Source organism: Scylla paramamosain, chromosome 7 (genome assembly GCF_035594125.1).
Source record: "Scylla paramamosain isolate STU-SP2022 chromosome 7, ASM3559412v1, whole genome shotgun sequence".
Taxonomy (NCBI): domain Eukaryota; kingdom Metazoa; phylum Arthropoda; class Malacostraca; order Decapoda; family Portunidae; genus Scylla; species Scylla paramamosain.
Window position 1 is genome coordinate 34,277,968 of NC_087157.1, and position 26,190 is coordinate 34,304,157.

A 26,190-nucleotide genomic window follows, 5' to 3' on the forward strand; every position below is an offset into this window, starting at 1 on the left:
CCTTGCATGAGGTAAGACAACCTAGAGACATAACAAAAGAACTTGGGATTTTCCTTCTGTATGTTTGCCCTTATGATAAGAGGTGTAAAAGTGGAGATATAATGCAGTCCTTCCACAATTTGCACTTTAAGGGAGGATATTAGCATTAGTGTTACATTAAGGATGTCCTAACTTGGTACACTTTGTCTTGAATGCAATACATAGCCAAGCTGAGGTGCAAGACAGCATTAGGATGCCATCTCAGATGTTCCTCAAAGCAATAAACATGACTGAAACAGTGCCAGTGCATCCCACACACCACTCCCAATGGTCTTCAGGAGGCAAGGAAATGGAGGCTGCAGATGCTGGTCTGTGCCTTTCACACAACTCTCATCGGGGCAAATCTTTTTCTTACATAGGTAGAAAATTCTTATCATTTAAGGGTAACTGTATATGCTGAAGTTGCATATAAGGAAACCTTGGTGTAATCACAGAACAACACATAGTATATTATATATAGTATACGCCTTTCCTATTGTACCATTATGCTTTATTTGAAATATATAAGATATTGAAAACCTGAAATGCTCTTCCTCATAACACATGCGAAGCAGGAGAAAGACTTATGTAGGCACAGGGCACTTGATATTATAGGCCCCTAAATTCCTAGAGCACCATTATGTACCATTTACTTTTGTAACAAAAAATATTACACTAACACTATACATGTTGCTACTCATAAACAAAAGAAAGATGCATTAGCTGACACAGGCAAAGTGACAGGGATCTTATTGAGATCAGTGAGATGTTTCTTTGTAAGTATAGGTTTCATTGCAGTTTTAAATGCTACATCCAACAAACACAATTATTCTATCAGAGTTGAAATCATAATTTACATAAGTGCATAAGCACAGGCATATTTTGGCATTAAACTAATATGTATACTCATTATTTTCCATTTCATAAGGCATAGTTTTGGGTAATTGCAAGGTATCAAGATACATTCTTTAACTTGTTGTATAACCTAAAAGAATAAAATATGAACTTGTTTCTGAATAGCTACCTTGTCATTGATCAATCACTTAAGTTCAAAGAATATGAATTTATCAACTGAATATATATATATATATATATATATATATATATATATATATATATATATATATATATATATATATATATATATATATATATATATATATGCACTTAATCTTGAGAATACCCTTTATTTATCTTTTTACCAAACTAATCAAATACATCCAATTACTTTGCTGTAATATTATAGTTAATATCATAGTTAACAACCCAACCTACAGCAAATATATAAACATTCTAAAAACTTCACACCTTTATATGCAATGGGAACTTTGTCCCATAGATAGTCCAGCCCTCAGCAAACCTAGAGAGAGAGAGAGAGAGAGAGAGAGAGAGAGAGAGAGAGAGAGAGAGAGAGAGAGAGAGAGAGAGAGAGAGAGAGAGAGAGAGAGAGAGAGAGAGAGAGAGAGAGAGAGAGAGAGAGAGAGAGAGAGAGTGGGGGAGAAAAGAAAATTAATCCAAGTACATTAATCCTAATAACAGTATAACAATAACAATAATAATGATAACAATACAATAATAAGTGTGCAATAATAATAATAATAATAATAATAATAATAATAATAATAATAATAATAATAATAATAATAATAATAATAATAAAAGTAATAATAATATCACAAATTAAATCCTATCTACATACCAGTAACCATTCTCACAAAAGATAGCAAATAATTGAGATAACACACACACACACACACACACACACACACACACACACACACACACACATCAACCTTAACACCCACATCTAAGCACACTCATGAACATCCTGACCCATATCCACACACCTACATCCACACCCATGCACACCCACAGCCATATTCACACTTCATACAGCTGTACCCACATCCATAACCACACCACACCAACAATACTGTACATCAACACTCAGCCACACCCACACACACTTACACATACCCATCTCCCACAAACACACATGCAATGAGAGGCAGCCCAGAGAAGATGCCATATTTTACCTCTTTGTAAGAATAAAAAATAAAGAGGAGAGGATTCTAAGATCTCCCACTCTTTCCACTTCAATCAGTTTTATACTACACAAGGAATACTGTAGCACTATTTCCATTCCCTAGCATTAATGTGTGTGTGTGTGTGTGTGTGTGTGTGTGTGTGTGTGTGTGTGTGTGTGTGTGTGTGTGTGTGTGTAAGACAAATCATAAATTCCTAACTGTTGTTCACTTATATTTCAACCTCTTTAATGAAATGCCATACAAAAACTCTTTCTTGTATGTAAATAATTTAGAAAATATAAATGGAAGAGCCTGTCCCACATGCATTCCCAGTATGAATATGCAATACTCTTTTCTGTATATAACTGGTATCACACTGGTGACGCACACAAATCATCAGTCACAGGGGTTAATGGTGTCTGAGGTCCTCCACACCATGAAAATGTGTCAACTCACAGAATGTAGCTGGGTGAAAAAGATAGTGTGAAGTGAAATAAGTAATAAAGCAATAAGAAGATATATACAAGGCTTTACACACACTAGAAATATAACATCATTTCACTTACCACATCAAATGATTAGATCCTCTAGATCTTTCATCAACTTTTCTTCAGTGGCAATCTTTTCCAATTGGTCTTTTTCTAAAGTTTTCCCATTCTCAAGTTCTACCTTGAGCTTGGCAATAGCATTCAGTTTCTGAAACATCAAAACAGGAATACATAATTTTTGCACAGTAATATGATAAACTTTTCACAAGAAAACAGGAATTATATATTGAAAAAAGTGGCTATATATGAATATACAAACACTGCATTATATGAATATCAAAATACTTTTGCTTCTTCAGGCATAAAATTTCCTTAATTTTATATCCATATAAACACTTCTGTTTTTTCCACTAAGTACGTTTCATTTCATTACTCACTTGACAAGTTATTCTCATTGTTACCGGAGTGAAAAAAATAACTGATATGGCAGTGTGAGACATAATGAAAGGGAGGTGACCCAGATAAGACATTTTGATTTGTCTCACTGAAAATAAAAAGAGAGGAAGGCGTTCACAGTCCCTTACTCCATCCCTCTCAGCTATGTTTTATAAAGTGAAGGGAATGTGTTGGAAGTATTCATTCCCCTGCCACAAATACAGTACATGTATGTAAATGCACACTGATAATTGGAAAATGAGTGTGGGCTAAGACATGTGTTCTTGTGCACAAACTATTCCAAAAAATTATTATCATTAAGATTTTACATAAAAAGTTACATAGGCAAGAAAAGGAGAAAAAAATAGGAATATAATGCATCTTCACTGCCACAACACAACAGCAAACACAACCCACCTCCCTTGCTCCCCCTACTCCCACACCATGGTAGTCAACACACAAGGAACTAGAAGTAACCACTACATAATCTGAATACTCAGCTAATGTGAGACAGTGTATTGTATGAGAGGAAAATCACTTGGAAGGTGGAAGGATAAGATAAAAAAGCATAAGTGTGAAACTTGAGTGCACACTTGAACAGGCAAGAAGGAAATGAATGGAGAGGAAGAGATGAAAGTTCTTTTGCCACAGCCACCCCTTGAAGGACACTCCCAATGGAAGCAAGGCATCAAATATAAAGAAAATTTTTTAAAATCTATCAACATTTTGTGCATAACTTCAAATTTTTCTTGCATTAAATTAGTTTTGTTACAGTTTTTTGGTGTGTAACTCTGAATTTTAGTACGTCAAGTTGTGTTAAACAAGGAAGCAGTGTACAGTAGTCAATAGCTATTGGAGTTCTGCAATTACTTTGCTTGAAAAATTGTAGTGATTCAAAGAGCATGGCTGGTGTGGTGTCTCTTCTCTTACAGGTGGACAGCTTTTCTGCATCATACTTATGACCAACTCTTATGGTTGTGTTGTTTTAGTCTTCACTTATTCATTATGTGCTCTTGCATAATCTTTTCTGTGTAAACTTTGTTGTAATTCACTGAAAACAAATAAAACTAACCAAGAAAATCTTAATAGTTACCTTTTTAAGATTTCTTATCTTCTTATCTTTTTCAGGATCTCCAGTCAGCTCAATGTTTGCAGCAGAGAAAGGAACAACTTGCTCTGAAGATCCTGGGCTCTTTTTACAAGTTTCCTCTTTCCCTTCTTTTCCTTCCTCTTCCCGTTTTTTCTTTGCAGCTTCTCTCTTTTTCTTGTTCTTAAGGGCTGCCTTTGACAGCTGTTGAGGTGCTAGAAGTAAAAACAAGGAAATTATCCTCCTTAAATAACAATCAACATTAACTGTTTGCAATGAATGAATAGCAACCACATATATAATAAATAGAGTACAAGAGTTACCTGTACAGTGATAAGCATAAGTTACCTGGTCATCCAGATAGCAAAGCATTCTGAAAAATTACATTCTGAATCTGTAAGTGATTACTATTTGTTCTTAAACTTTTTCCCTACAACACTCTGTGTTCTGAGATATACTTTTATAGATCATAGTTTCCCTCTGACCCTTTCCTAATGGCAAGCACTTCAAGCAGCCGTGTGTTTTACTTGTAATGGTCATAATAAAGTGTTGAGAGACAATTCATCATAGGAAGCTCAGGGGAGCTTCATTTTGAAGTTTTGTTATTGTATACAATCTCAGTACAACAGAAAGAAAATTAAGAAAATAAAATACAACATAGAAATGTGAGCAGAAATTACTTAACAAATTTTACACTTAAAAAATAATAAAATGAATAAAAAACTTATGAAATGTTATCTTTTCTTTGTGATATGACATAATAGATTTTCTTTCCAGTGATGCATAGTTTCTAACAACACAATTCTGAAAAGGTGAAGTATAGGTACTGTGTTCTTTGCAACCATGTGTGCACCTTAACACATGGGATATTCTATATGTACTGTATACAGTTGTTATTCATTATAAAATTTAATTTTGGTATAATTTTGTAGCTTAACAATTTATTCTGTCACAGTATTGTAAAATAACGGCTCACCCAGATAACATGGATTCATCATAGTTACATCAGTAACAACCAGCGCTTGGTGGCTGGTTGGTGGGGCTTACTGTTTGCTCTCTTCATTGTTGCTCTATCTATCTAGACTCATCTTTTTTTTGTTGCTCTTAATTCTTCACCTGAATGTTCACTTCTTCATCTCTTTAAATATTAGATAATCCTTTTTCTTGTTTTTCACTTTCTTACAATTTGCAAAGTTACCTTATACAAGGTGATATGTAGAGTGCTTTCATTAAATTTGTTCTAAAACCTTTTGGTTGTAATAAAAGAAAGCGTAATATTACATCATATCAATCACCAACTCTGTAATCCAAATAATTGCAGTCCCAAGCTTCAATATATTGTCACACCTCATAAAAATATATATGATAAAATAATCTGTCAATATCAACACCTGTTTTCAGTGGCTTAAGGCATTCATAGCTGCAAAAAAAACATAATCCCCAAAAATCTAACTGCAAATCTATCCTCTTAGAATGCAACTCAAAGGTGATTCTGGAAAGTGCTACATTCTTTTATCAAACAAAAATTTGACCTGAGATTTAACTATGGAAAAGCTTCACTGCAATGATTCATCTACAATTGTATACTTCTTCAGGAAATATTAGTTATGCAGGTGATCAAGAACAGTGAATAATCAACTCTGCTGAACAGTGGAAACATTATGTTGAGCTATAGATGGTAACAGCAGAGGTAAAAACTTAATTTTTTAATTAAAATTTATGGAAATTTAACATTACCAACCTTCTTCTTTGGGCGGGTTATCCACTTGACTCAAAAACTTTTTTTCTGTGTTTGTGGCTCCAACAATACTCCTTGCTCCTCTCTGGCTTGGAGGGACATACCTCTGTTTTGATGCTGCAAGAACACAGGAAAATATAAATACTGTTATAAGCCAGTATGGTGTTGCAAGGGGAGTGACTAAGAACATTTGGTAGAGATTTGAGGCTAAATAATGGTACATCTGCTGTTTGCAGATGATAATGCACTAGTAACAGATTCAGGTGAGAGATTAGGGCTGCTTGTAACAGGATGTGCAAGACTGTGAAAGGAGATCACTGAGCATGAATTAGATGAAGAGTAAAGTAAGGAATAAGGAAATATGTACAGTAAATGAGCAGGGTTGACAGCAGAACACAGCAGATACATTAGAAGAGGAATGTGACATTCCTTGCTGTTTTGGTTTTCTTCTTTTATCATAATTATCATTAATAAAGATGTTTTTCTCTCTCTAAAGTAATCTTACAATATAATGGACTAGTGATTTCAAAACAGATCTGTTATTTTACACAGATCACATTCAGGCAATAAAAAAGCAATCCAGAAATCATCTTCACTGTGCACATACCACTGGATGACTTTTGGCAGACATTCTAGACGGATAAGAGTAGTGGTGAACTCTACAGACCCATTTATATAACTGAATACAATATCTGTTAAAAAAATTGGCTAACTTTTTGGGTTCTAACTCTAATAATGTCATTCAAAGTATTGCCCTTGTGGTACCTCTTATACAGCCCATCAGTCCTTCCATTGTTAGAAACATGTCTGAAAATTCTATTTTGAGTGGATATCAAGTGCATTATCACATTCTGCAGCTCTCAAATTGAGACCCCTTCAATGGCATCTTCAGCTTAGAGAACAGCCCAAGTCATGTTGCCTCACGCATTACCTACATTGAAATAATTTTCATAACCATGATTAAACAATTTTTAGTTGTTAGTTTAAGAGTGAGTTTATTTTTGCCACAGACTGTATATTAACTACCATAAAAAAGACATTATGTACGACTATACAAACCATAATAATGAAGAAAACAATGAAACATGTGAACTGATGGTACGGTGGTATCATGCATAGAGAAACATTCTGCCACTCACCAACTGCTGTGGATGGGGTTATCCCTGAGGCAGGCTTTGCAGATATTGTGAAGGGTTGGGCTGCTTCTGGAGATGGAATCCATGAAGCACTATAAAGCTCTTGATGAGAGCATTCTTGTTGCAGAACAGCTGTGTAGTGCCACACTCGGTACCTGAAACATTAATTTCGTAACATTTGTAACAGAACCAATGCAAAGTATCTTTTTCCACTTTCTTTCTTCTTTATACCCAATTTCAATACCTCTGCTATTCCCTTTCCTATATTAACATTGTTCACTACACCATCCTACTTTGTTAATGGCATCACATCATGTGTCTTCTCATTTCTCTTCCCTTTTTCATGTAGAATATCCACCTTCTCCAATTCCTCAAAGCTCCATTAAATCACTCATTTACATATTTTCAGCAATCCCAGGTTCCAGTCAATTTTCTCTTCAGTAATGGTTAATTTTAGTAAACAATAATACCAATTTACTAAAATTTATGTATGTCACTTTTTCAACAAATTTCTCTTTTCTTCAAACTACTGTTCCTTCCTCCTTCTCCTCCTGCATATACTATTCCCTCAGTCTCTAATTTTTTATTCTTCAATAAGACTTCTTACACTTACACTTCTTACACTTCTAATTATTACATTTATCCTAGCTACTTTATATAATTAACTTAGTATAGCTCTTTATCATGTTTGCATTACAGTGGTTGGAAGTAATAAAGAAACTGGAGTACATTTCCACAATTTAATAGCAGTGGAATAATAAAACAGATACCTTCCCTTTCCCTGTGTCATGGTACGGGATGAAAAGCTGAAGGAAGCAGAGACAGCAGGGCCTTAGCTGATGGCAGTGTTTTGTGCTGAAGTGGCCCAAGTTTAGCAACCCAAGAGGAGTCCAAGGGTTCAGGCAAGTACAGGCAGAGTGTGGTGCCACAGTCTTCCCCCATCTTGTGTGCTGAGAGCCCAAGTGATATTATGCCAGAGAAGTGATGCCCTTCTCCATTGTTGTAGTCAGCAGCATGACTCACAAGCCCTGCAGTTTGGTTCCTGAATCCCAAGGTTGTGGCTCACTGGCCCTCTATTCCTGTTATGCTGTGAGAAGCACTGAAGATGCCACCACTATGCATCTTTATTCTTCCTCCACTTCACTGTCTCTCACATGTCCATCAAGCCTTCTTTTTATCTAGGTTTCCTGGTTCCTTTATGACTTCCCTTTTATCTAATAGATGTTTTCCAATTTGTATGATGTACTTTTGTTGTCATCTTCACTTGCATGTGTGTGTGTGTGTGTGTGTGTGTGTGTGTGTGTGTGTGTGTGTGTGTGTGTGTGTGTGTGTGTGTGTGTGTGTGTGTGTGTGTGTGTGTGTGTGTGTGTGTGTGTGTGTGTGTGTGTGTGTGTGTGTGTGTGTGTGTGTGTGTGTGTGTGTGTGTGTGTGTATGATACTTACATCAATGTGAATAATGAAATAAAATCATGCAAATGCTTCTTACCCATTGTTGACTTTGAGACGAGCATAGCAGGTAGCTGTCAGCAGGTACTGACCACATGGAGACCAGCTGAAGTGTGTAGTGTCTGGACATTCTGTCTCATTAATCTTTTTTTTCATTTTGATGTCCCACATCTGATGGAAATCTAAACATTAATTTTCAGTGTAAAGACAGTTGTATGCATTTCACACCTCTTTTATATCTAGAATACTGTACTCGTATATACCATGTCAGCATATCCCTAAAACACAGACAGCTGAAACAAGGCATCCCTACACACACACACACACACACACACACACACACACACAAACTCTTATAAACACACCCACAAGTATTCTTTAGGCCTCTAGATGGAGAGAACTACTCCTCACCAACCACACTGCACAGGAGTCAGTTGCTCAGCATACTCCAATACCATTACTCTCTGCAGCACTATTCCCTTTCTCTTTCCAACAACTGATCTGATCAACTCATTGGACAAAGTACAGTAATATATCTGTCAAGATCCTTGGGAACTGTGTCACCATGTCAGTAATCACAACTACTCTTCATTCCTCTCTGTCATGTTTAGTCACTCTTCTAACTCCTAACATCCTTGTATTTGATGCTCCCTTGACACTGTTCATTAATCACATTCACAGTTTTCTCCCTTGTCTCACACATCTTACATCACACTCATTTATCTTCACCAATTACCATTTTCACCAGTCATTCCTCTCTCTTCTACTCTAAAGCATCATCACACTGCCTTCTTTGATCCCTCAGCTCTGTTAAAATTCTTTTCTCACCCAATTCACCCACATTATTCTATGCATATTCCTCAGACCATTTATTTCCATTACACTCAATTTCCTCTTTTCTTTTGCTCTGATGTTCTGTATCTCTTCTCCATACAATGCAGCTGAAACCACTATTCCCTCATAGAAAATAATAAAATAGAAAAAAAAAGTTCATAGAAATTCATAGAAAAAAATAAGATTAGTAGTTTGGCACATTTGTGCCAAACTACTAATAACTAAACACTACTAATTTCTCTCATACCTTTACTGTTTTACTGGTTTTGAACTCAATCTTTCATCCATTCCAAGATATTTCAAACCATTCAAAACTACATTCCTCCTACTACCATCAATCACCCTTGTATATATCAATACTTTCCTTTTACTTTCAATTTCCTCCTTTCACTTATCCTTTCCTTCTCCTCCACTAGTCTAAAACTCTCCTCTGAATTGGACATTAACAAAATATTACCTTCATTAGCAGGTGATACAAATTTCAGCCTCTACAGTGCCATCACTGCTCAATGGACACAAACATTTTCTCTACAAGCTGATCCCTGGTGGCTCATGACATTGGGTCCAGGAGATGGAGAGGTTAAAAATAATAAAAATTATATAGTAGCCCTTCAAAAATTTTTTAAATAGTCTTTCATTAAATGCAATGGGAAATTCCTGACAATTTTTTTTATAACTTTATGCATAGACGTAAAACCCTGAAAGATCTCAACAAACTGACAGACACAGATCTTGGGAGTATTCTGGATCTTACCTCATATCTTGGAGAGATGTTTCCAAATCCTCCAATCAGAACAATATTTCCAACAGGATTGACAATAACAGTGTTTCTGGCTCCCTCTCCAAATTCAGAAACAACCTCACACTTATGGTTGAACATTGTAGCTTTGGACGGCATTGTTCCATAAACAACGAAGAATTCTTGGCCATTTGGGCACCAAGACACAGAGTGAATATTTCCAGATTTTGCTGTAGAAAAAAAGATATGAAGTATGATGTTGCATCAGATAATACTCCACATGTTCCTGTAATACACAAGAAAGATACAAGGAATGAAGATGAACTCTTTCTGTAATTTCTTTCTTCACAAAACTGATAACTACAAATTTTACTGAAAAAGAAAAAGTGTTCCCTAATGATCTGAGCAGTGCTGGCCAGCTTATAAGAAATATATTTCAAAATCATGCAAGTGATCTATAATTCGTACAAACATACAGGTGAGTAAACACTATACCTATACCAAAAGGGAATCTATTAAATTACATTACAGCAGGATGCATCCTTTTCCAATTGTATAACATTTAAAATAGTAAGGGATTTCACCTACTCTCATTTCCAACACCACTTTCATGTTTATCCACATTTACATTGTGAAGAAAATTTTCTGAACATACAGAGCACATCATAATGCTGCACCTGTTATAACAAGGTTAAGTGACTTACAAAAAGTTATCCTTGATGAGTCTCCTTGGGTGCTGAGATAAAAAAGCATTTGCTCCCCATAGTAAGAGGTGCCTGATTTGTCAACTTCAGCCATAGTCAGAAGCAAACAAGCTGTGGACTGCTTGTTCCAATATGTGTTCACACTGTCAGCCTGTACAAAAGAAATCACTTATCAGCTGAGAACTGAAAAATATGAGATAGAAAATAAAATAATTGCCTTGACTTTTCATTCATTAAAACATAGTAAAATAGAACCTTTTAAAATTGGAAAACCATAAACTAATGATATAGAGCAAATTTCTTCAAAGTACAGGTCAGGACCCTGTATTGGGTTGCAAGCTCTTGTTCACTGGGTTGCCATATCACAAATAAATAAACAGCAAGTGAAATGTAATAATGTGTGTTTGTATGTGTGTGTGTGTGTGTGTGTATGTGTATGTGCACAAATTAGTTTTTATATCAGAGGGAGAAAGATACAACAGAATGGATGTACAGGGTTGAGAGGGTAGTATGTAAAATAGAACCAGGTTGTGATGAAAAAAGTTTGACGAACACTGGTATTGAGTATTTCATGAGTCATTCTGTGGTGGTGGTTGGTCTCTTCCAGAAGTGAAGGTTGGCATCCTTTACCCCACTGCATTCCTTCTTTGTCCAGTTTTCATAACCTCAAAGTGTTGATAGAAATTCACAGTTGAAGCACTGAATCACTTTTTTAGAGATGGCTGAGTTTATATATATATATATATATATATATATATATATATATATATATATATATATATATATATATATATATATATATATATATATATATATATATATATATATATATATATATATATATATATATATATATATATATATATATATATATATATACACAATTAAAAACTGCTAGTAACATCATTACCATCCTTGTATATAACATATAATAAATATCTGACAAGGTGTGGGCATGGCAGTATCAGTATTGGCATCAATGGTATCAACTTATTTCCTTGATATCAATATCAGTAGAATTCAAACTAAAAAAAATAAATAAATAAAAAAAAATAAATAAATAAATAAAAATAATAATTTGCTACACTTGGTCAGTGTTATGTCAGGTAATCATCTCATAACAAGATATACTTAACCTCTGATGTTGAGACCATACAGCTTGAAAAATCTGTAAATTCTTAAAACAGAAAACTAACCATAAGATACATTACCTTGAAAAAACTCTTGTTAGCCAATGCACTGGTAGTATCTTGGAAATTTGGATAGCGATATAGATGAACAAAGGCTGGACTTCCCTTAACACCTGTAAAGAATGCAATGCAGATATTAACTGAGTTTTATGAGGAAATGGGAGATAACATCATATCTTGAGGCAGAAATCTTAAATCTTCCAAACGTTGCTCACAAAACAGCAAAACAATTTCCTACCTTCCCAGTTAAGTTTTATTGATAAATATATTTGTCTCAGCTTTAACATACTAGTTTACCCAAACTTTGCAAATATATGTCAAAATTTAAATGTTTTAACCTCAGCATCAATATCAAAGCAAACAAATGGGGAATCACAATCATTTCAACATATACCATAATTGTTCTCAAAAATTTTACATAAATTTTTGGATTGAGGCACAGTAAATTTATTACAGCAGTGTCTGAAACAAGCTATGTCAAACCATGATCCTGATTCATCAGTTTGTTGAAGTTACTCATGAAAAACAATGTAACACAACCTCTGAAACCCAGAGTATTATATATTAATGTGTAAAAATGGTCATACTCATACTGCAGTGCATATCCACCCAAGGTTCCCAAAACACAATTTCTCCATATATTGTCATTTTCACCATCTACAGATCTACTAACTATGGTAATTTTTGAGAGCCTAACCCTCTTGGTTCAGAAGAGAGAAAGGGAGAGATAGTGTATGGGAGAAGGGAGAGACAGTGTAATTTTACAAAATATTTCCTTGATGAATTAAGGAATTTGTGCATATGTACAAAAAGACATAAAGATTTTCTTCACTACAGTCACAGCTTTAAGGAAAAATGTTACTACAGAGACAGGTACAAGGAGAAAGACATTTTCCTCAGTAGCAAATATCCTGAAGTGAGTTTGTGAACTCAGACCTATGATGGAAAAGATTAATTATTTGAAAAGTATGTCATTGTCAATCTTAGCACTCACCTGGCACAAAAAATGTTACATAATGAGTTCCAGTAGATGGTGATAAGCTGAAGGATCGCACTTTTGGGAGAATCTTCTTTTCAACAATAGTTTGAAGATCATCTGCTTTATAAAAATGTACTTCATTGGTAACATTTCGTGCCAAAATAGTTTCATCATATGTCCATTGTGGTTGCCTGGAAAGAGGCAAATTACTGTAAACATATGATTTTCCACACTAGTGAAAGACTAAACCCCAGGAGCTTAGTTATTCACTGTTGTTGTGGTTCAATTCTCCATTAACTCATAATAGTAACAATGAATGAAATCAAATCTGTAGTTTGTTTGTGGTTTATAGGAACTTAGCAATATAATATTGAGTTATTTTCACTTTCACATCCAAGTCCTTCTTTCTCTCCATCAAAAAATAAAGGACTTATCCAAACATTTACCTCCTTGTATCTATTTGGCCCAGCAACTCCTACACTAAAGCAAAGCAGTCCAATCAGCATAGCAGACTACTGTGCATTACTTGATCAACAAAAATGATACATTCAAGACACAGATTTAGCACAATAGTACATTATTCAACCAACAGAAATTCAAGGGTTAAAACTCATGAAACAATTATTTCCCGATCCTGATTTCTTAATTAAAAATAACACTTTAATTCAGAATTGCCACTTACACATGACATAAGAAAATTTCATACTTTTGAGAAAAGTCAACTTTTGTATGAACATGGATGGTAATAGTTTATATATTTTTAAATATTAAAGGAAAGTTAAAACCTTACCAGTTGATCTGGCTTTGCTGGTAAAAAGCTTTGAGTAACTTCTTTCCATTAACATCATAGACACTCAAGTTTGGTTGTACTTGATTCTGATCTTGTGTCTCTGAAAGAAAATACTACATTTTATATCAAAAGAAATTAATTCTTGCAAACAAAAATTATGACTTTCATTCACAATACCTTATCATATTTATTTAATATTGCTGTTACTGGTTAGTTCCTTTCCAAACTGTGTACAGAACTGTGATCAATTTTACTCCATTACATTGTGTTTCATATATTTTTTGCAGATATAAGACTTAAAATTATTCATTAAACTGATTTTAACACAACACCAATCAGTTACCTAAGTAGTCACCACCAAAAGCAATGGCAATGCCTTCCACTGTACCTAGCCAATACGAGACAGAGACAGAGAGAGAGAGAGAGAGAGAGAGAGAGAGAGAGAGAGAGAGAGAGAGAGAGAGAGAGAGAGAGAGAGAGAGAGAGAGAGAGAGAGAGAGAGAGAGAGAGAGAGAGAGAGACTTACTGATATATGACTCCCACACAGCTAAGTAGTTGCCACTGGGAGAAAAGCAAATGTCTTGTGCTCGTGGATGTTTCAGGGTTCCCATTCTTGTCCATTCTGGAGCTTCAGCCACACAAACCCTGCAATGCATCAAAAATTACTGTAAAACAATATGACCAAAGTAACATCTGAAAACTTTCCTCTAAGAATATAATGCCTTCATATGAGATGTACATGAAGTGCTTACTCACGTTTGACAAGATTTTACAAAATAACATTTAATAATATGTGAGAATGCCACCTAAGCTCAGATTTGACAAAAAACATTACAATATGGTGGCTTCAGGCAGAATTCTCCATGCTTTTGTGTCATGTCTGAATCAATTAGTGTATCCAATAGAATACTTTAGAAATAAGCCATAAGTAAGTAAATTAACAACTCCAAGCACTGAGAACTAAGTGCCTGAACCAATGCAGTTAAGATATTACACTTGATGTCACCTTCACCAATGATCTTACTGATGACTGGACAGATATCATGTTCTTTCCTCAACTTTGAAAAATTCAAGTTATGATTAGTTGATGACCAATAAGGGAAGAGAAGCAACAGGAAGCAAGCCAACAGGGAATGCAAGTGCAGGTATCAACAAGAACCAGACATCTAGATAAACAATATCTTCAAGTTTCTAATTCAATTTCAAAGTATTTTTTTTGTTTTTTTGCTACAACTTTGCTACAAATCATGTGTTTATGTATGATGATTCAAGCAAAAAAAAAAAAAAAAAAAAAAAAAAAAAGTTAATTCTGCCACCTGGGCAAGGTAGTAATACTACTGACCATTGCTCTCATTTGCTGGCTGGCCTAAATATTCCCCTCTTGTCTTATGTACAGGAAGCAAATCAATTCATTTCTACTACAATAATTTTTTAACTGTAAGATACTAGATAACTTCATGATCAAATAAGGATTTTGGTAGTTTGCTGCACATTTCAAAACAAGAAGGGAATGAAAAACATGCAGATATGACACAAAAACCAACAGAACCAATTTGTTTACTTACGTGGTTTACCATAGAGAGAAATACTATCCGATAAATTTAAGGTCAAAATTATTATAATTCAGATAACACTTACTGGCCACTTTTTATCCAGGCAATTTTAGTTCCATTATCAGCAAGAGCAAATGCCTTTACTGATCCCTTGAAGTCTTCATTATTTGCTATCTTGCCATCTGAGAATGATAACCCTTCTGGAGTGTGAGCTGAAACAGAAACATATCAAGTTACTTCAAAACCACATTTAATCAAATTTTCTACAGTAATCACAGAGTAACACTTCAAGATATGTATAAAGAACTATGTACTGCTGTTGTTGCCACTACCACCCCCACTACAGCTTCTATAAGTCAATATACAGTTTCCCATGACCAAGAGTCTAAGGAAAAAAGTGTTGCTGCCACCATCCTATCAAGACCCATTAAGAGACATTCAAACAAACAGACAAAAGTAAAGAGAGCTAGGGAGAGGGTCTAGATCAGGCATCCTCATCATAGTATGTGTAGTCAACTGTCCTTCAGTAGATAAGGATAATGCTATCCTTATCAACTCTCTTCAGGAATTACAGGGTAGTGAGATACTCCTGAAGCATCAGCCATGCAAATGCCCTACTAAGAACCCCTTAGGTGAAGAACCACTCTGCTCACTTTCCTTATGATGCAAACACACAAGTCCTCCATCATAACAACTGTCACATGATCAAGTTATATCAATGAACAAGTTAAGAGAACTCTAATGTGCTTATGCCTATGCTGCATCCCTTCCTTGGTGAGGCTGGGGGTGGTCATTGGTTTAACTTGTTAAGGGACACTAGTGGTCCACTGGCACTTATTAAAGGTGGAATGTGAGTATTTTGTCTTCAAGTTCTATAGTACGCATGTAATTTCTTTTGTAAGAGCAGTGCCCAACTTGTGTCCTGATCTATGTGAGCATGACAGCTGCTCTACATATGCTTTTAGGTTTTGATATATGACAGGTTGACTAAGCCACCTTTAACTCTATGACTAACAGCTACACCAAACAGCATATCTACATCTTGGAAGGTACCTGACAAACCTAAAACGATAATCAGGCATTAAAAACTGACACCAATTAAATTAACCTGCCAGCAAAATATTTAGGATATAAAAGAACTTGCAACAAACAATAACTCTGCACAACAACTCTTGCAACAGACAACAACTCTGAGTGCTCAATCACAGTCACATGTGACATCTGTGGTGCACGTGTGACAACAGTACAACCACCCCTCCTGACACTTGATGGTGGGAGAGAATAACATTGTAGAAAGAGGGAACCAAGTGTTAATTATGCCTCAGTCTTGTAACAAATATTGGTTTTCATCTTTATGTCTTTCTTACCCCATGATATGTGAAATTATGCCACAACCAGCTTACAAGTATCACTATAAACACCCTTTAACAGAAAACAAAGTGTATCTCAAAACCAGTTATTGGCATTTATTTTATTGGCAATATTTTCTTGGTTTTCAAGTAACTGTAAATATAAAGGATATCTTTAGAAAGTGGAGAGGAAAACAATTTTTTTCTATTATGAGTAATCATATCCCAGTATTTTCTTGAGAAAACACAAAAATATAATTATAACAATTATCTTTTATCCTATGTTTCAAATATGGATTACAATAACCAAAATCTTCCATAATGAAAAATATATCCATACATAAAGCAGATACATAAAAAGAGACTGTTGAGATATTACAAAGAATTATGATATTTATTCCTGTTTTCAGTGTATAATTTTTCCCCGAATGATCGTATCTCCATGAAACTTGCAGATTTTATATTTTACATGCTCACCAAATTTCATGAGTCTGAAAAAAAATAAATAAAATAAAATAAATAAATAACTTAGTAACTAGCATTGCCTGCCCTTAATAGAACTGGTGATTAGAGCAATGAGAGATATACTTACCAACTATGGGAACTTTCAACTTGAGCTGTGAATCACCCACTGGAATCTGCTGTATCCCCTGGGATGGTGGTTTGCCACTTGCACCTATCGGAAAAAGCAAAAACACAATGAAGCAGAACAAAACCAAGATGAAGGATGGAGAGAAATCACATTCAAGTCACAAATCCTGGATGTCAGTGTGTGTGAGCCACTCATTCATATTTACTTGCATGTATATACATGTACTACCAATTAATCATGTTTTATACAAAATAATTTATAGGTTTTATTATAGTTTAAGCCATTACACACTACGTGGTAATAACCTACCTCATTTTGTTCTTCTCACTATTCACATCATTTCTAATGATTACACTACTTGTCGGAAATTAATAATAACGCCACAATAGGCCTGGGAATGCACAGCGCTCTCAACTTTTTCTAAGTCCACAGGTAAACATAAATGGTGTATTGTTGCCTGAACTTCAGTTGTTAGGTTAGGTTAGGGTTTTATTATAGTTTAAGCCATTACACACTACGTGGTAATAACCTACCTCATTTTGTTCTTCTCACTATTCACATCATTTCTAATGATTACACTACTTGTCGGAAATTAATAATAACGCCGTGGGCCGTGGGTAGAGATTGGGGACATTGGCTTAAACTATAAATTTACCAATTTATACATAGATACATATACAATTCATATTATACCCTAAAATTACTTTTCTGATACAGCACCATCCCATGTGAAAGAGTGTTCATTTCAAGAGTGAAACCTGGTATTACTTTCTGACCACCATACCTATACAAAATTCACTGGTGATCCGATGCTCTTTCAATGTGACCTGATGTACCAGGATCCGCCCACGTCACGTACAACACACTTTCAAATGTAGCCTGCGCCCGTCAGCAGGAAACCACTGTGTGAGTAACCTGCTGCTTTCTCGAAAAAAAAAAAAAAATTACTGACGAGAACCTGTTCTAACATACTGTCAGTCTAATCCGTCCCTTCCTCTCTTTTTTTCTGACTGAAGCTGATGTTCTCTGAGTTCCCATCTGGTTTATTCTTACCTCCAATATCTTTCCAGAAATGTTCCACCGTTTTCACCATTTCTTCTTTCTCTTTATGTGACCTCATGTCGCCCACGTTGCTCCTCTCGCCACCTCTTCTGTTTACATCAACCGTTGTTTTTGATCTTGATCTTGATAGTACAGGTGGCACAGGATCACTCCTGAGCCAGGCCTTTGGATCGGCAACTCCTGTAATAGCGATGCTAGATCTTGGTCTAGATCTTGATATTATTGGTAACTTTTTTTTCTGGGCTGTGGACATTATAACGGCAGCTTCAGTAAAAAATAAATAGATAAATAGAATAATAAATGGAGAACACGTAGATCGGCAGCTGAAAACATTTTGGTAAAAAGAAATATGCACCGATATCTGATTATAAGAGTATTTAATTTTTACAGGTAGGTCTTTTGGTGATTTTGGTGAAACTTTCGCTGTTGTCTTAGACTGGTATTTCCCAAACTTTTTTCAGCTTGTTACCCATTTATCGTCTTGGAGATACGCTCAACATTCTTGACCTTTTCCTAACCTCCAATCCTTCTGCTTATACTGTTACCCTATCTTCTCCGTTGGACTCCTCCGATCACAATCTCATATCTGTATCTTGTCCTATCGCTCCCCTCCCTCTTCAGGATCCCACAAAGTGGAGGTACATCTGGCGCTTTGCCTCTTGGGGGGGGGACCTGAGGAGGTATTAGGCTGCTTTTCCTTGGAATCATAAACATTCCAAACATTCATAATAAACATAATAAACATTCCAAACCTTAGTTTAACACAACCTGTTTTCATGCTATACACGATAGAGAGGTGGCCCACATAAAGGAACATGAGCCTTCCATCACCTGAATCTCATGCGTTTTATATTTCTGCTCGGAATCACGTCAAATATGTTCTCCAATTAGTCAAAAAACTCATTCATTAATAGAAAGTGTCAACATTTTTCAAAATCTAACTCCCCTCGTGACTTCTGGCACTAGCCAAAAACATTTTCAATAACTTTGCTTCTTCATCTTTTCCTCCTTTATTTCAACATGATGGCACCACTGCCATTTCATCTATTTCTAAAGCTGAACTCTTCGCTCAAACCTTTGCTAAAAACTCTACCCTGGATGATTCAGGGCTTGTTCCTCCCTCTCTTACACCTTCTGACTACTTCAGTTATGTTTTCCATGCCGTCGCTGACCTAAACGTGTGGGGGTCATGGTGGTAGTGGGAGGTAAGGTCAGTTTTGGGGTTGTTTGTGGTGGGGATAGTTTTTTGGGGGGATTCGTGGCTTGCGTGTGTGTGTGGGGGAATGGAATTATTTGTGTGTGTGGGGAGTAGGAGGGAATCGATTAACAGGTGAATTAAGAACATTATTAGTGTTGTTTTCGTGGTTAAAGAAAAGATTATTGTCTGTTTCCCTTTTTATTAATGAATTGCATTTTTTCAGTTTGTTATTTTGAGAGAGAAAAGTGAACTTTATGAAGAGTGAGTGAAGGAAGTGTTTGGCGGTGCTGGTGTGTGTACCTGTGGCGGGGTCCAGGGCGACTGTTCACACCGAGGGGGCCCTGGGTACTGGCGCCTGGTGGGGAGCGGTGGTGGCGTGCAGGGAGTTCACTGCTGCCCCAGGGTGCGGGGTGCCTGATGAATCACTACTGCCCTAAGGTGCGGGATGTCTGGTGAGTCACTGCTGCCCCAGGGTGCGCGGTGCCTGGTGAGTCACTGGTGCCTCAGGGTGCGGGGTGCCTGGTGAGTCTCTGCTGTCTTAGGGTGCGGGGTGCCTGGTGAGTCACTGCTGTCTTAGGGTACGGGGTGCCTGGTGAGTCACTGCTCTCCCAGGGTGCGGGATGCCTGGTGAGTCACTGCTGTCCCAGGGTGCGGTGTGCCTGGTGAGTCACTTGCTGTCTTAGGGTGCGGGATGCCTGGTGAGTCACTGCTGTCTCAGGGTGCGGGGTGCCTGGTGGGGAGCGGTGTGGCAGCGGCATGGGCAGGGCCTGGCGCGTTACAGGCCGTTGTAGAGCGGCAGGCAGGTAGGGTGTTGGTGGAAGGCGCCCATGTCCTCCAGCACCGCCCCGGGGCCACAGCGCCAAGGGTCCTGCGTGGCGTCCTGCCAAGCGCGCAGTCTGGCGCGCAGCGTGGCGAGTGCCGCGCCGTAGCGCTTCTTGCCCGCCACATTGCGCTGTTCGTGCGGGTCGCGGCGCAGGTCGTACAGTTGCCAGCGCGGGCGGTGGTAGTACTGGTCCAAGGAAGTGAGCCAGGGCAGTGGGTGTCCATCGCGGGTGCGGTTAAGGATGTCCTGGAAGGCGGGCGCCAGGTACAAGTCCTGGTCCACGGGGAAGGGCATGCGGTAGTACAGGTTGTGGATCAGCTTGAAGGCCGCCGTGCGCACGCCGCGCATGGGGTAGTGCATAGTGGCCTCGTGCGTCTGGTGGCTGGCGAAAACCGCCGCGCCGCCCCCGCGCCGTGCCGCGCGCCGCTCCTGCCGGGCGCCGTCAGGCTTGCCGCGCAGCGTCATTAAGGGCAGCAAGGAGCGGCCTGTTAACGTAACGGGGTCGCCGTGCCGCCAGATGGAGTAGTGGGGATAGGGCACGCCCAACCAGGCCAGCACGGTGGGCGTTAGGTCCAGTAGGGAAGCCAAGGCGGGGGACGTAACGCCCCAGGAGGCTGGGTGGCGCGGCGAGGATACCAGCAGGGGCTCCACCACCCCAGGGTCGTACAGGTTGGTGCGGCCCCCCGCGAAGGGCACGCCGTTGTCCGAGGTGTAGATGACGAGGGTGTCGTTGAGGCGCCCCGCGCGGGCCAATTCCGCCATCACCACTCCCACGCCCTGGTCCAGGCGCGAGATGGTGCGGTACTGCGCCGCCAGGTCGCGCCTCGCCGCGGGTGTGTCCTGGATGAAGAAGGGCACCGCCACGTCCTCGGGGCGGTACTGCTCGGGCGTCCAGTCTGGGATGATGCCCATGCCCGGCGTACCGTCCCCGAAGCGCTCGCAGAAGGCGCCGTACTGGGGGTGCGTGTGGCCGCAGCGGTGTGGGTCATGAAAACCCACGTACAGGAAGAAGGGGCGCGGGTCAGGAGTGGCCAGGAAGCGGCGCACCAGTTGGCGCACGCGGGTGATGTTGCGGCCCACCTGTAGCACGCTCTCCGTCTCCTCCGTGTGGGCGAACTCGAAGGGGAACACGCCCTCGGGCCCCACGTGCTTTTTGCCCACGATGCCCGTGCGTAGGCCGCGCGCCGCCAGGATGCCGGGCAGGCTGCGCACGCCGTCGAAGGAAGAGAAGTGGTGCACGCCCTGATGCAGGCCGTACATGCCGTTCTGGTGCGAGGGCAACCCTGTGAGCAGCGCGGCGCGGGACGGGGAGCAGCTGCTGACGGAGGTGAAGGCGCGGGAGAAGATCGTAGAGCGGTGGGCCAGGGCGTCCAGGTGCGGCGTGCGACACGCCTTGTTACCGTAAGCCTGGGGAAAGAGAGGACGTGACTCAGTGTGTGTGTATGTGTGTATGTGTGTGTGTGTTATCACCCTCATGCCCTCACACCTACCGTTAGCTCCAGCCCCGCATCGTCAGCCACCAACATCAACACATTGCCGCCCTGCGCCGCCGCAGCTACCGTCGCCGCCGCCGCTCCCGCCAAGAGCGTTACCACCTGAAAGGGGGGAGGGGGGATGAGTCAGGGTGTTTACTAGAGAGAGAGAGAGAGAGAGAGAGAGAGAGAGAGAGAGAGAGAGAACTAACATGCCCTCAGCCCAAGACCTTTGCACCGATTATCTCTCTCTCTCTCTCTCTCTCTCTCTCTCTCTCTCTCTCTCTCTCTCTCTCTCTCTCTCTCAACATCAACAGTAGTAGTAGTAGTAGTAGTAGTAGTAGTAGTGCGATAACCAGGCTATGTCATAACTACTACTACTACTACTACTACTACTACTATTACCACTTTATAGCACCACCGCCACTACTATTACTGTCATTACTTACACCACCACCACAACCAACACTACCTTCACACGTCTTAACAGCAAAATCACACACACACACACACACACACACACACACACACCGATATTCAATCACCACCACCACCACCATCAGGCCCTTACCAATATTGCACGCATGTTACTGCTCCCTTGCTGCCTCCTCGCCCGGCAGATTGACACTAACAACGATTAACTGTCCTCTTATCCTCATCCGGTCCCTCTGCCCCGGGCCAGTGTTAAAGCTCTTCTCTCACCACGACTGTCTTCAAAGGCCACAAAGACCATTAGTCAGCTTCTCAGGAGTGATGTTTTCTTACTGATGATTGGTTATTGTTGAAGTATCATTAGAATCATGCAAAAATCCTTGAAAATTCCATTAACTTTCATCCTCCTCAATTCTAGGTTTTGAGACACATAAGGCCCTCCTCACAAGAGGCGGGAATATTTCTTGCGGCGGGGACATCCTGCCAAAGGTCCAGTGGGGCGAGTGTGGATCCCCTGGCAGTGCTACGGCTACACATATCCTCATCCTTTGTAGAGAGGAAGTGGAGGAAGGCGGCCATTGCTTCAATGGAGTTGTGCCTTGCACGTTGACGTTCGCCTTGAGGTTACAGAGTAACAAGACCGGCTGGAGAGCGCGGTGTTTTACTGGCTGGTGCACGGCGAGAGTGGGGCAGAGCAGCTCAGGGAATGTTCAATATTGAGATTGTATCGATACTGCCCCACCCCTCGTCGCGACGTGCGATTTTGCATACCAGTGACACTTGCCTCACCCTACCTGTGCCTAGTGGAAAGATGATTCGGCTTAACTATGCTTACTAAAAAGTTAAACAAACACACACACACACACACACACACACACACACACACACACACACACACACACACACATACAAAGAAGTAATTAATAGTACAGTATGAATATTTTGTACATTTGTATTTTGTATGCATATATTGAACTGTAAATGCATATACATACATACAGACAGACAGTATGGAAGTATGAAAATAGCTGAAACGAGAGAGAGAGAGAGAGAGAGAGAGAGAGAGAGAGAGAGAGAGAGAGAGAGAGAGAGAGAGAGAGAGAGAGAGAGACTCCGCCAGTAATTTCTTCATTGTTACTCGTTCACAGACGGCAAGTTCTGTGACTCCCTCCCTCTCCCTCTCCCTCGCCCTCACAAGATGTCGGTGCAGATAGAAAAAAAAGGCGCTATGAGTGTTCTGCCCTCACGCGCGGCTGGAAAAGAGAGGAAGTGCTGAGGAAAACTGGGCTGACTTGCGGTAAAGTAGATGTGTATTATTACACATCTACATCTATCTCACACACACACACACACACACACACACACACACACACATTGCATAAGCATATGTACAACGAAAGACAAGGCAACACACACACACACACACACACACACACACACACACACACACACACACACACATTGCATAAGCATATGTACAACGAAAGACAAGGCAACACACACACACACACACACACACACACACACACACACACACACACACACACACACACACACACACACACACACACACACACACTGCATAAGCATATGTACAACGAAAGACAAGGCAACACACACACACACACACACACACACACACACACACACACACACACACACACACACACACACACTACATAAGCATCTTTACAACAAAAGACAAGGCAACACACACACACACACACACACACACACACACACACACACACTGCATAAGCATCTGTACAACGTAAGACAAGGCAACAAGCACACACACACACACACACACACACACACACACACACACACACACACACACACTGCATAAGCATCTGTACAACGTAAGACAAGGCAACACACACACACACACACACACACACTGCATCACCATCTGTACAACGAAAGATAAGGCAACACACACACACACACACACACACACACACACACACACACACACACACACACACACACTGCATCACCATCTGTACAACGAAAGATAAGGCAACACACACACACACACACACACACACACACACACTGCATCACCATCTGTACAACGAAAAATAAGGCAACACACACACACACACACACACACACACACACACACACACACACATACACACACACACACACACACACACACACACACACACACACACCTTGAAATACCTTGAAAAAACACTGAATATTTACTGAGAGGGACTGAAAGGGAGTTACGGAAGGTACCACTCTGATAACATCACGGCCGGTGGGGGGGCTTGTGACGTCACAGAGGGGGGTTGATGACGTCACAGGGACCGTTATTTACGTACGTACGTATTTCATTTTGAAAATGACCCCTCTAAAAAACGCAGCTAGACAGGAATGCTATATAAATTCAGCCTTGCCACATTTTTTAACTAATGCCACAAATAACAACACATTTCAAAACGCAGTAGTATTAAAGATATTTAAAAAGAAGTATCTGGAAACTGTTGGAATCTTCACCCCATTTAAAATCGTTCAAATGTTCACCCATTCTGGCTTAAACATAACGGAAAACACTTTAAAAAATCTGAACTATTTTCTAAAACTATTTAAAGTGAGCTACAAGCACAAATAAAAAATCTACCGAAAAAAAATTCAATATTATTGGAAGTTGAACACGAATAAAAACAAATTTACGGTGCACGCATTTCACTGAGCGGGACGGCAACACACTTGAAAAAACACCAACTATTTTTTAAAACCAATAAGAACCTAATATAGGCTGAAATAAAAAATCTAGTTTTGGGACCGTAAAAAAATACGCCGAAAACGGCCCCCTTATTTACACAAAAACAACGCCAAAATCACCACTTTTCACGCAACACACGCGCTCAAATAACTTAAAAAAACAACCAAATATTTTTACAAACCATAAAATCTTAGCTACAAGCCGAAATAAAATACTTAGGAAATAAAAAAAAATAATATTGGAACTGGAGGGGGCCGGGGAGCCTTATCCAAGATGGCGGTGGGGGCCAGTGGAGGGGACGACCAACCCTTCTCACTCATTTAAACCCTCGCCAAACTTAAATTAAGTAATGGCAGGTATATCTAACGAGCGGATATTAAAGCTAGGTCATGTGGCTCCGCTTTGCGACAGTATTGGTTTAAAACACTCACAGATAAGATAGATAATGGCTGATAAATAGAGATGACCCAGATTGTTTACATTTTCATTAAGTTAAATTTTACGGTTTTTAGCAAAATATGAGGCTGACACAGGGATATATTGTGCTGGAGGTTAGATGAGATGCGTTAAAATGAGTTAAAACCGTGGATTGTTCAGTTATTCATTAAAAAGTTACGTTAAGTTACCTAAATTTATTCTAACACTTCCTAACCTTACCTTCCCTGTGGTGGTGATGGTGGTGGTGCCTCCTTGTCACTATGGCTGGCTGTCTAGCACCTTCTCACAGCCAAACTTTTCTTAATTTTGCTTGTTTTCACCCACTGCTGCCTTCGGGTGTCCACTGCTAGAGACCACGCCTTCCTCATTTCCAACTAAAGAAGGTTTAACTCATGGGTAAGCCTTGGCAGCCACTGTGTAGGCGTGGTTACACACAAAAAAAAAAAAAAAAAAAAAAAAAAAAAAAATTCTGTCAGGCTGGGAGTTGAAGCAGACGCGTACAAACACCACCCATAGACGCTACACACTGACTGGTTCAAGTGTCAGGCAGCAGCAATTTTTCACTCTTTCCAACGAGCCGCCATTTACTTTTTTCTTTTTCTTTTTTTTCTTTTTTGTTATATATTTGTTCATCCGTTATTTATTGAGGCACTTATTTATTTACTTGTTTACTTTCAAAACTCACAATTACATTTGCGTTAATAACCTGATTCCTGATCCATTCTTATTACAGTAATCTAAACACTAATTCTTCATAATTTATTTTATTAAGCCTAAATCCATTATATATGTTATCATCTAACGTAAATGCCTCAAAATTTATTATTCATTTACTATCAGAAGGAATTTTTATTCTCTATATTTTATACTTTCAAAGTTCAAAGTTCACTGTTGCCAACTCTTGTATGTATAAGCTTCATGAG

The 26,190-nt window shown here is 39.2% G+C and overlaps 2 protein-coding genes across 3 annotated transcripts; both read right to left on the minus strand.

Annotated features, from left to right (window-relative positions):
* Nucleotides 1-507: 507 nt before the first annotated feature.
* LOC135102444 (eukaryotic translation initiation factor 2A-like) lies at nucleotides 508-18,316 on the minus strand. Its single transcript, XM_064007746.1, has 15 exons — nucleotides 18,159-18,316; nucleotides 17,106-17,189; nucleotides 15,250-15,376; nucleotides 14,138-14,256; nucleotides 13,612-13,711; nucleotides 12,837-13,012; nucleotides 11,864-11,955; nucleotides 10,653-10,803; nucleotides 9,964-10,178; nucleotides 8,416-8,546; nucleotides 6,933-7,084; nucleotides 5,797-5,910; nucleotides 4,062-4,270; nucleotides 2,612-2,741; nucleotides 508-1,378 (listed from the first exon to the last, which is right to left on the minus strand). The coding sequence occupies exons 1-14, from the start codon at nucleotides 18,223-18,225 to the stop codon at nucleotides 2,616-2,618; spliced, it is 1,863 nt and encodes a 620-aa protein (XP_063863816.1). The 5' UTR covers nucleotides 18,226-18,316; the 3' UTR covers nucleotides 508-1,378; nucleotides 2,612-2,615.
* A 1,231-nt stretch (nucleotides 18,317-19,547) lies between these two features.
* On the minus strand, nucleotides 19,548-25,790 carry LOC135102446 (N-sulphoglucosamine sulphohydrolase-like). 2 transcript variants are annotated; one of them, XM_064007755.1, is made up of 3 exons: nucleotides 25,487-25,790; nucleotides 21,679-21,783; nucleotides 19,548-21,595 (listed from the first exon to the last, which is right to left on the minus strand). In XM_064007755.1, exons 2-3 carry the CDS (start codon nucleotides 21,712-21,714, stop codon nucleotides 20,141-20,143), a joined length of 1,491 nt encoding a protein of 496 aa, XP_063863825.1. In that variant the 5' UTR covers nucleotides 21,715-21,783; nucleotides 25,487-25,790; the 3' UTR covers nucleotides 19,548-20,140. The 2 variants fall into 2 exon arrangements, with proteins under 2 accessions (XP_063863825.1, XP_063863824.1); XM_064007754.1 differs by lacking the exon at nucleotides 25,487-25,790 and adding an exon at nucleotides 22,232-22,371.
* Between the last annotated feature and the right edge of the window lie 400 nt (nucleotides 25,791-26,190).

What these genes read in the sequence shown, in the direction of transcription:
- LOC135102444 (XM_064007746.1), bottom strand. Translation starts at nt 18,225, where the DNA reads ATGAGGTCACATAAAGAGAAAGAAGAAATGGTGAAAACGGTGGAACAT. An exon ending in ACATCTCTCCAAGATATGAG is followed by an intron (nt 8,547 to 9,963) that starts GTAAGATCCAGA and finishes GATTTCCATCAG; the next exon opens with ATGTGGGACATCAAAATGAA. An exon ending in AACCCCATCCACAGCAGTTG is followed by an intron (nt 5,911 to 6,932) that starts GTGAGTGGCAGA and finishes GTGTTCTTGCAG; the next exon opens with CATCAAAACAGAGGTATGTC.
- LOC135102446 (XM_064007754.1), bottom strand. An exon ending in ATGCGGGGCTGGAGCTAACG is followed by an intron (nt 21,596 to 21,678) that starts GTAGGTGTGAGG and finishes CTCTTTCCCCAG; the next exon opens with GCTTACGGTAACAAGGCGTG.